Source organism: Microtus ochrogaster, chromosome 5 (genome assembly GCF_000317375.1).
Source record: "Microtus ochrogaster isolate Prairie Vole_2 chromosome 5, MicOch1.0, whole genome shotgun sequence".
Classification (NCBI taxonomy): Eukaryota; Metazoa; Chordata; class Mammalia; order Rodentia; family Cricetidae; genus Microtus; species Microtus ochrogaster.
The window spans coordinates 51,506,883-51,518,688 of record NC_022012.1 but is presented as its reverse complement, the minus strand read 5'-3'; the positions used below and the strand labels follow the sequence as shown (position 1 = coordinate 51,518,688).

Below are 11,806 nucleotides of genomic sequence, written 5' to 3'. Positions count from 1 at the left end.
GAGGACCTTGGACTTCCCGCAGGGCAGGGAACCCTGACTGCTCTTAGGACTGGAGGGAGAGGAGAGGGGCAGTGGAGGGAGTGGGAAGGCAATGGGGGGAGGGGAGGAGGAAAAAAAGAAAGAAAATATACTGTAGTGAGGAGCAGCTGGCTGCGTTCCTGCCACCTGGCTCCTGCATGGCTAGCTTTATATCTGAAATAACAACACACAAATTGTATTCATTTAAACACTGCTTGGCCCATTAGCTCTAGCCTCTTTTGGCTAATTCTCACATCTTGATTAACCCATTTTTTATAATCTGTGTAGCACCACGAGGTGGTGGCTTACTGGGAAGGATCTTAACCTGCGTCCATCTTGGAAAGGGAAGCTATAGCATCTGACTGACACTGCCTTCTTCCTGCTAGCATTCTGTTCTGTCTACTCTGCTTACCTAATTTTCTGTCCTATCAAAGGGGCAAGACAGTCTCTTTATTAACATAGACAGAATGCCCACCTACATCATTTCCCCTTTTTCTGTTTAAACAAAAAAAGGCTTTCACTTTAACATAGTGAAATTACATATAACAAAACATTTATCAAGCAAGAATTACAGTTATAATGCTTGTATCTGTTTTATCTTTTATCATAACTAAGGAAAACTATAACTATCTATCCATTCTTCAACTCCATCAAAGACTCCAGAAGGGTATAATATTACCAAAGTAAAGAAGAAGTAAGCAACTTCTAAACTCTAGAAATGCCAGAGACATCTCACTGCCTGGACAGTCACCCAAACTTCCTCTGTACTGTTGGGGCATCCATCTTTGGACTGCAATCCCATAGTATCCAGCAGACATTTCCATGAAGCAGGAAATTCCAAAGACATTTCAGTCACTTTCTGCTGTGTCCTGCAAAATGTCTCTCAGACTCTTTCATGAATCAGGAACCCGAAAGACCATCTCACCTTTAGGCAAGTTCAGCAGTCCTCTCTCTGCGGGTTCTTTGTGTCCAGTTTATGCAACAGTTCAGGCAAGAGCAGTTTCTTGCCCAAATGGCTATCAAACTCCATAAGGAGCCTATTTGATGCTCATCTTCCTCTTGAAGTAGATTGGTGCTGCCAGGAGCAGACGTGTCTCATTGTTATGAAAAGCCCTAAGGTATTAAAACATTTTAAATGCCAAAATTCTGTAGTCTTTGAAAGAGATGAAGAATGACTATCTAACTGAAATATATTTCTATAATCTAGAAAGTCTAACTAACATGACTACAAGCTTGACTATTATAGATGATTAGCCATTAACAACCTATATTTTCTAATTAAACATTACATTTTAAAATGAACTACACAATCACAATACCTCAATCAAGAGCAGAAATATACATATAACAGGATTGACCTTAACTTTATAGCAATAAAGCAAAATGTATAATAATGTAAATTATTCATATGTATATCATATCCCCCTTTAAATGTAAAAGAACATGTATAAACAATAGATGGGAACGTGGGCACAGTTTTTTCTTTCCAAACTTCTTCATGCTGAATGGGGGCACTGTTATTTAGGTCTTTCATGGTATAACCTGTCTCCTAGGTTCATTTCAGTCGGCAGTTGAGCAAAGTAACTTCTTGAGGGTTTTCACAGGAACCTTTCAGGAGGGCATGGTCTATCATATCATATTGGGATAGAAGCAATCCACAGGGTCTCATCCTCTGTGAAAACAAAAGAAGGACTTTTCCAAAGAATCATAACCTTAGGTCCCAATTTTGAAGTCAAGGTATTTTCAAAATATCTATCTTGGATTAGTTCAGCAGCATTTATAAACAAATATCTTTTAGCAGCTGTTGCTCCTTCCTCAGCATTCAAACAATTCAAAGAGAGCATACTTGCATACAGTATCAAGATTCTCTCTATATTTTCCATCTTTGTGCAACTTTATTTTAACCTCTATTACATTTATTTTTACTTTTATTTTTTTTGAGACAGGTTCTCTCTATAGCTTTGTTGTGGAATAACTCTGTAGACCAGGATGTCCTTGAACTCTCAGAGAACTGCATGTCTTTGTCTCCCAGGCATTGGGATTAAACGTGTGTCCTGCCACACCTTGAAGTCACAGAGGTCAATCTACCTCTGTCCCTTGAAGTCACAGAGGTCAATCTACCTCTGCCTCCCAAGTGTTGGGATTAAAGCTGTGTACTACCATACCCAACTACTCTCTTTCTTTTCTTTCTTTCTTTTTCCAGTTTAAGAACTTTAACTTTTAGCCTGCATATATTTTTAACACACTGTAAGCCATTTAGAAGTTTTCTTTGTCTTTGAATCTTTCTTTGCTGTATGTTTATCTATTTCTAACTACCTGAGTCTAAGGAGAAGATGAAAGCCTTGGCTTTGACGGCTGGATTTAGCCCATTCCTTAGCTTTCCAGCCTCATGGCGGAGGTACCAGCTGTAGCCATTTTTATTGCCACAACTCTATAGCATTTCAAGGTCCTTGCCAGCAAGCAAGCTGCAACAGCATGTCCACAGATAACACTCAAGTCCTCTTTCTGTAGCCAGCCTTCCTGGCAGGCCAACCCAGAAAGCTAGCATTTTAAAACAGCACAACTTTTTTCCTGCTACGGCTGAAAACAAACAAGCATGCAGTCACCTTTTATCAACACTATTTAAGTGTTTCATGGTAGGACCTCTTAAAAGAGCTGAAGGGTTTTGCAGCTAAAGCTGAGTCAGGAAGCCTCTCTTAGATGAGAGTGCTTGCTTGCCTCTAGCAAGCAGAGCAGACCCAAGAAATTGCTGCTACCAAGAAAATGTGCTTTATTCTTTCCCAAGCCTTGTGAGGCTTTCTGTGGATTGAGTCATCCATGTCTGGGCGCCATTTGTAGAAGTAGCTGCAGGCAGGACTGCTTTTTGTCCTGCCCGGCTCCCACATGGTTAGCTTTACACCCAAAATAACAACACACAAATTGTATTCATTTAAACACTGCCTGGCCCATTAGCCCTAGCCTCTAACTGGCTAACTCTCTCATCTTGATTAACACATTTCTAATATTCTGAAAGATTCAGCATGTCTGACCTGGCAGCTGGCTCCATTGCTTCTCTCCTCACTTCCTCCTACACAGCATCCTGTTCGTTTTACCCCATCCACCTAAATGCTGACCTATCAAATGGCCAAGGCAGTTTCTTTATTAACCAATGAAATCAACACAAAACAGAAGACCCTCCCACATCAAGTAGCCCTTATAGATACAAATGATACAGAAGCTGAGAAACTGGAAAGAAAATCAGAGTAACATCACCTTTCACAATAGCCACAAATAACATAAAATACCTTGGTGTAATACTAACCAAAACTGTGAAAGAACTTTACAACAAAAATTTTAAGCCTTTAAAGAAAGAAATTGAAGAACATACCAGAAAAATAAAATGATTCCCATGCTCTTGGAGAGGTAGAATCAACATAGTAAAAATGGTAATCTCACCAAAGCAATCTATAGATTCAATGCAATCCCCATCAATATCCAAACACAATTCTTTACATACCCTGAAAGAACAATAATCAATTTCATATGGAAAAACAAACAAAAAAAAAACCTGGACAGCAAAAACCAATCCCATCCAATAAAGGAATTTCTGGAGGCATCACCATCCCCAATATCAAGTTTTATTACAGAACCACAGTAATGAAAATAGCTTGGTACTGGCATAAAAACGGACAGGTTGACCAATAAAATTGAATCGAAGAACCAGATACTAATCCACACAACTATGAACACCTGATTCTTGGTAAACAAACTAAAATTATACAATGAAAAAAAGAAAGTTAGATTTAATGTTTGCTTTGACTGATGCATTTCTTTCTTCTATCCCAGTTCCACAGAGGATCCAGCTTGGGCCTACCTTTTGGTTTCCTGCTAATATAGAACTTTAGGAGACGTTGAAATAAAGAATGGTGATACTTCCAGATGTTCTTTTATTGTACAGGATTGTTTTAGCTCTCATCAGTTTTTTTGTTTTTCCATATGAAGTTGAGTATAATTCTTTCAAGATTAGGAAAGAATTGTCATAGGATTTTAATGGGAATTGAGCTGAATCTATAGAATACTTTTGGTAAAATGGCCATTTGTTCTATATTAATCCTACAGATCCATGAGGTAAGGAGATGTCTCCATCTTCTCACATTTTTTTTTTCAATTTCTTTCTTCAAAGATTTGAAGTTCTTCTCATACAGGTCTTTCACTTGCTTACTTAGAGTTACATCAAGATATTTTATGTTATATTATGTTATTTCATGCTATTGAGAATGGTATTGTTTCTTTGATTTATTTTCACCCTTTTTTTGTATATAGAACAGTCCAAGATTGATGGGCTGTTTTCAAGGAGTGTTAGAAGACAGTGGTTGGTGTCTAATCTGGGGTTCCTATACCCGGCCATTTCAATGGTAAAGCAAACATCTTCTGAAATTGCAGAACAGGATATGAACTCTCTCTCCCTCCCTCTTTTTATTTCTCTGTTCCTCTCTCTTTCTCTGTCTCTTTGTGTGTGTGTGTGTGTGTGTGTTTGTGTGTGTTTTTAGATCCTGAAATAATTATACAGATTTAAAGGGAATTTCTGGAAAGTGGAAAGTGGTGGATTCTTACCTGGCATTCCAAGGACCAAAACAGGCCTATGGTAAGTTTGCCAAGGCTGGGGACACTATTGTGGTGCTGAGAGAAGATGGTGCAGTCTCAGGAGGCCAGGCAGGGATAAAAGTGTTTAGTGGACAATGGGCAGTGTCTTCTCTGTGATCCATAGAACAATTCTGGCTTCCGGTATAAGTTGCCAGGGCTATGCAGCCTAGTGTGGAGCCAACAAAAGAGCCAACTCACTATTCTTACCTTGAAGGTCTTACAGAACATGTCACTGGTAACTTAACAGCAACAGCTTTCCTAGCCCAAATGTCCTCAACCTTTCCACAATCCACCACAATTCAACAGGGTCAGTTCTATTACAAAAAAACCCACACTTTTGGTAACAAATTGTCTTATTTAGGCATATTATTGCTGTGATGAAACACCTTGATAAGACCAACATTGTGATGAAAGGGATTATTTGGTTTACACTACCATATCACTGTGAATCATCAAAGAAAGTCAGGACCAGAACTCACATATGACAGGAGAATGCAGTAAAGAACTAAAGGAGAAGTGATAGAGTGATGTTTATTACTGGCTTGCACACTGTGGATGCTCAGTTTGCTTTCTTATACAATAGTTTGGGAAGTCCTTCTGTCTATGTTTTGGCACCCAGGTGGCCAACTAAATCCACTTAAAAACCTGAGAAAGCATGAAAAGAAATTCTAGACAGAAAAAACAAAGTTTAGCCACTTCTTTTTTAAGCTGGTGGCTTGCCACAGCTCCTTTAAGAAAAGTTTACCTGAGTCAGCGATATCAGAAAAGCCATGCAGTTTTGAAATGGCGGCTTTCTGTGTCGTACTGCCAGTGCAAAATCTGTCTCTTTTAGGCAGGAGGTCTGGCTACAGAGTATTTCGATGAGGTTTGTGAGCAGACAGCTGCAGCTTGCTTAATAGCAACATAGACTTGCTATGTGCCTGAGAATGAAGCTGTGTGCATGGCTCTCAGAGGCATGAGTGGCTCTGCCATGCTGGACTGAACAGGCAAGCAATAAGTACTGTATATACCATAGTAATGACACAACTTAAGTTTTAAGAAGCACTTAGCATTTTAAATAGCTCCCTGAACAGTAAAAGAATTATAGATATGCAATAAAGACAAATTCAGATGAGCCATAGTGTTGGATAAATGTACATAGGCTTGGAAGAGAAAACAAAAAATGTATAAAGAGTCATAAAATAAAGGTAATGCTTTAAAAAGAGTAAAGTCTTTAAAGAGACAGAGTACAGATAGTCATAGATGAAAAGGAATAAAGAAAAAATAAGCCACATAAAAATGAAAAATTCACAGAGAGTCTGGATTGTGCATATTATTGCATTAACTTTAATTTCTTTTTACTTGAATGAGTTAAATACAGACATTTTATTGTATTGGCTACTAAGCTAAACCAGCATGTAGGTATCATGACTTCTAAAGGATATGTTGCTTTGGAAAAGAGGTTCTTCTCTTCTTCCACAGAGGTTGAGAACCTGTGGATTGCTTCCACACTGGTGTGGTTTGGTAGATCACAACCCCCTGAAAGGTCACCATGAACACCCCGAAATAATTACTTTGCACAACTGCTGACTGAGATGAACCTACCATACAGGATACGCCATAAAAAACCTGATTAACAGCAGGAAACAATATGGAGAAACTACACCCTTATTCCTAAATATTGTTTATAAATGTTTATTTAAATTTAAAGGGGATATGCTATAGAGATTTGCATTGGAATGGAACTCGGTTTATTGATACAAATTTAAGGTCAATTTTGTTATATGTATATATATTTCTGATCTTGATTAAGGTATTGTGTTTGTTTACTCATTTAAAATGTAATGCATAATTAAGAAATATAAGTTCATAGATAATAATCTATAATAGTCACATTTATATTGATGTTAATTAGATTTTCTAGATATATACAGATATATTTCATATGGATAGGTATTCTTCAAATCTTTCAAAAACCTTCAGAATATGGCGTTTAAAATGATTTAAGAATTTAAGACTTGCCGGGCGGTGGTGGCGCACGCCTTTAATCCCAGCACTCGGGAGGCAGAGACAGGCGGATCTCTGTGAGTTCGAGACCAGCCTGGTCTACAGAGCTAGTTCCAGGACAGGCTCCAAAGCCACAGAGAAACCCTGTCTCGAAAAAAAGAAGAAGAAGAAAAAAAAGAACTTAAGACTTTTCATGACAATGAGGCACATCTGTTCCTGGCAGCACCAAGCTACTTCAAGAGGACGACGGGCATTGAAGAGATTCCTTATGGAGTTAGTTGACCATTTGGCAAGAAACTGCTCTTGCCTGGACTGCGTAAATAAACTGGACATGCAGGACCCAAAGAGAAATCACTGCTAAACTTCCCTAAAGGTGAAAGGATTTTTTAGATTCCTGCTACATGAAAAAGTCTGCTACACATTTGGCAAAACACAAAGAGAATGTGTTGGACAAACTGCCATGATAGGTGGAATTGTCTTTGAAATTTCCTGCTTTGTGAAAAAGTCTGCTGGATACTATGAGCCTATAGGCTGAAGATGGATGCCCCAATGGTGCAGAAAAACTTTGGGAGACTATCCAGGAAGTAAGATGTTTCTCTCAACTCTAGAACTTTATAAGTTGCTTACAATGCACTTTCTGCTTACTTAGGTAATACTATATATCCATCTGGAGTCTTTGATGGAGTTGAAAAATAGATATAGTTTTCTTTTCTGTTCTTTTTTTCTTTTTTATTTATTAAAAATTTCCACCTCCTTTCATTCCCTCCCCCTCCTCCTCCTGTCCCAAGAGAAGTCAGGGTTCCCTGCTCTGTGGGAAGTCCAAGGCCATCCCCCATCCATCCAGGTCTAGGAAGGTGTGCATCCAAACAGACTAGGCTCCCAAAAAGCCAGTACATGCAGTAGAAACAAGTCCCAGTGCCTTTATCAATGGCTTCTCAGTCAGCCCTCATTGTCAGCCACATTCAGAGAATCCAGTCTGATCACATGCTCATTCAGTCCCAGTCCAATGGGCCTTCCTGAGCTCCCATTAGATCAGTCCCATTGTCTCAGTGGGTGGACACATCCCTCACGATCCTGACTTCCTTGATCATGTTCTCCCTCCTGCTATTCATCTGAACCTTGGGAGGTCAGTCCAGTGCTCCAATGTGAGTCTCTGTCTCTATCTCCATCAATTATGATAAAAGATAAAGTAAATAGAAATATTGTAACTATAATTTTTGCTTGATAAATGGTTTGTCATATGTAATTTTGCTGTTTTGAAGCTTTCCTTTTTGTTTAAACAGAAAAGGGGAAATGGTACGGAAGGTCCTTCTGCCTGTGTGTTGCTTTTATTGATTAATGAATAAAGAACTGCTTTGAGCCTATGGCAAGGAAGAACAGAACTAGGCATGGAAAGCTAGGCTTTGTGCTGGAAGAAAGGAGGCAGAGTTAGAGAGATGCCATGTAGCCCCACCGGAGACAGATACTGGAACTTTAGCTGGTAAGCCACAGCCACACGGTGATACACATATAAATAGAAATGGGTTAAATTAATATGTAAGAGTTAACCAATAAGAAGCTAGAGCTAACGGGTCAAGCAGTGATTAAATTAATATATATCTGTGTGATTTTTTTGGGGGTCTAAGCTAGCCAGGTAGCCTGGAACCAAGAAGCAGCCTCCCACTACAACAGAACCCAGAACCTCCAACCCAGGGGAAGCCCTGTCAATAACTAGGCTTGCCCACAGTTAGTTGTTATGGGGGCATATTCTCAATGGGGTTCCCTTCTCTCATACAACTGTAGCTTGTTTCAAGTTGGGATAAAAATAAAGAGTACATCTGTGCTCCTACTTAGCACCAATAGGATGGTAAAATGTTATATAGCATGTATACATGATTGCATATATGTATACACACATATAGAGCTAAATAGATTTTATCATGTTACAATTCAACTGAGGGTCTTGCACATACTTTAAAGGGGCTCTAACACTCATCTCAAGTTGTAGCCCCTAATGAATAATTCTGACAAGTTTGCAAAAACAAACAGATACACAAGACAAGACCACTTTGGAAGGAAGTGTTCTTTGTGAAATATGGAGTCAACAGATGAAAATGCAATGTATTCAACTCTCTTTTTCACTTAATAGTATTTTAATATTTAATACAATAAAACTTATATCATTACAATAGGAAATACTTAAAAACAATGAAAATTCTATTACAACTTCCTATGGTATTATTTGACCATAGGAGAAGAAAGGCCACACACGGTACTTAAAAGTCTTATGAGGATATCTGTATATGAGGGAACTCTTGGCAATATTCAGGAAACTTAAATATCCAGCCTCACAATCAAGGAACACACCAATCTTGCCCAGTGGCTTCTCTATATAGTGATGGGTTACTGGGTTTGTGGTGAGGAGACTGGAATGACTTCCCTCCTTCATACAGAAAAGAAGAAATGCACCCTCAGTCTCAACTTCTCTGTTTCTATTCATTAACCAGGAATTGGTACAGACTCCTACAGCCCAGTCACTAGAGTCCTTCAAATCCAATTTCCAGTAATATTTCCCAGAGATGAAGCTCTGTGATCCGCAAAAAACCGCATACCGTCCAACAGGTTGCACAGATGTATACTGATGGTGAAGTTTGAAGCCGGCTCTTCTCATGACATTAAATAGGTTCTTCTTAAAATGAATTCCAAATAGTTTTTTAAAGAAAATTTCCACTGTGGAAAGAATAAACATTTTAGTTAAAATGACCATTTGTATTTGAGGTGACAAAGATCCTGAGAAATTTTTTGGTTTTCAAAAACTGGCTTTAAGGTTAAATTCATCAAAGCCAAGAATTAGTGCAAGAAACAGAGTGGTTGCATAATGAAAAGTTTTATGAAACATTTTGTAGGTGCTGTAGACGAGGGAGCCTCAGCCTACCTCTGACAGGTGACTTAATTACACTTAACAAAAGGAAGATGTGTGTACTGCAGTCAGGGCCACAGCAAAGGGCTACCTCCTTGGTCTACATATAAAGTTATTACTAAGATATGACCAGTAATTGCTTTCATATTGGTGTTTGTTCTTTCCATGGAATTTTTATCCTTATACTAAACGAAGAGCTGAATTTACGTTAGAAGTAGTTCCCTATTAGCGATTGTCCTCCTTTAACCTCTAGTTCCCCTGATACTCTTTCCCTGTGAGGTTGAAATTGACTTTTAGATATACAAGGGGGATTGAGACACTGCCTCATGACCCATCAATTAGTTTTGTATTCATTGCTCATGATACATGGCTTTATCTGTTTAGTTATTTTATGATTTTTCTTTTTCAGTTCCTTTTAAGATAGGGTATTACTATTTAAACTTGACTGACATGGAACTCACTTTGTTGACAATACTGCCTTCAAACTCTGTTTATGATAATTATTGGATTACTACCATGCACCACTATATCTTGTGTACTTTTAATCAATGAACTATAATGTAATATAAGAAATCAATTTCTAAAATGTGTAAAGGAACATAATCAAATATCTCCACCAGTGGGTACTCTTAATTTGAATTAGACTGTACTCAGTTAATTAACCACTCTGTATGCCTCAATGAAAAACTGATACTTTCTGTTCAGTCAGTATTACACACAAACTGATATGCTGGTATTCATTTTTGTCCCTTTGTTTGTGAGATAACCATGAAATTAAGCAGATTACAATATGACTAACCAAGACACATTTCTCAGGCATTAAAATATATATGTTTGCAAAGGTTATCTCATGGTGTAAGAGTACCTCTGCTATTTTCATCATTGCTCACACTCACCTTCGAAGTGGTTGAAACTTTCAGTCAGTCCAGTGATGGGGAAGACAGAGAGTTCTGGTTTCATAGCTTGGGGTATACTCAGCTCCACTGCCTCACTCCTGCAAGGAGAGGAAAATAATGATTTGTATGGTGCTAAAAATAACATCAGAGTTATTCAGAAAAACCTCACTCCAACTTCAGCCAAACACTCTTGGGTTGATTCCCTTGAAACACAAGCCTGACAACTTGAATTCAATTTCTGGAACCCATGGTGGAAGAAAAACTTTCTCCTGTAATTTGTCCTATGATCTCCACACATGTGTAGTGCTACTTTTGCATGAACATGAACACACATACACTCCACATGAATATTACAAATTATGTTTTAAAAATCCGTAACAGATCCTATACAAAAAATAATATATTCTCTCTATAAAATATATATGCACTTTTCTAAGGCAGTTTAATCAATTTTACAGCAATTTCAGGGTACCCCAACTTGCACCAATGGCTAAACTCACCTTCTCAATATATTATCCACATCCTGCAAAGAAAGCAAGAAAAATTTAGAATCCTGGAGAAGTGAAATACAAAGTTTGTTTATAAAGTTTCTATAAAAGACAGGCTGCATCACACTATCTTACCTGAAAATTTATATTTAATTAGCAGGTTAATGCTAACAAACAGATTAGCACAATTCTAACTCTTGATGAAATCAGGCTGTGAGAGTAAATTATGAGAAGTACGTAGATATTGATTATACATTGACGTTGAAACCCCAGCTATCTTCAAAAGGTGTTTCACTGAGCTGAAACACAAAGCACAGAGGGATACTTTAACGAAGGGTACTTCAAATGTATGACCTCTCCCATGCATGCTGCCTCATGCCTCTAAGTATGGAATTGCCAGGTTAGATGCCCCAAGATTACTGTGAGTTGTAGGTGATCGTGATCCATAGTCTAGAATCCTATCTCAAAATCCCATCCTCCTATATATCTCTCAAAATTACAACATTCAAAAAGAAGAAATTAAGTAATAGCATTCTTTGAAATTATGCACAATTACCAAGTAGAGGCTATAGAGTGTAAGTAATGGCAACATTGAATTTCAGCTTTCAGAGAGGCAAGTTACAAAATTAAAATTAGGACATATTTATTGGAGAATCTACTAACACAATTTTTATTTAAAAAATCTTGTTCTGGCAAGATCATTAGAGAATTTAGTTTTTCCAGATTATTACTGAAAAAGAACCTCCTAAAATAAATGCAGGAAATGTTAACAGAAATAATCTCAGTATAACAATCACTAGTGTGGAGCCGGGCGGTGGTGGCGCACGCCTTTAATCCCAGCACTTGGGAGGCAGAGGCAGGCGGATCTCTGTGAGTTCGAGACCAGCTTGGTCTAC

General features: G+C 38.1%; 1 protein-coding gene across 1 annotated transcript in view; it reads right to left on the bottom strand.

Annotated features, from left to right (window-relative positions):
- Nucleotides 1-10,405: 10,405 nt before the first annotated feature.
- Nucleotides 10,406-11,806, bottom strand: part of LOC101998747 (tripartite motif-containing protein 48-like) — a 4,811-nt gene continuing 3,410 nt past the window's right edge. The window contains exons 3-4 of the mRNA XM_013346351.1: nt 10,923-10,945; nt 10,406-10,520 (exon numbers count right to left, since the gene is read on the bottom strand). Of these exons, the coding sequence (XP_013201805.1) occupies nt 10,406-10,520; nt 10,923-10,945 (138 nt within the window). The remainder of the gene's footprint in view (nt 10,521-10,922; nt 10,946-11,806) is intronic.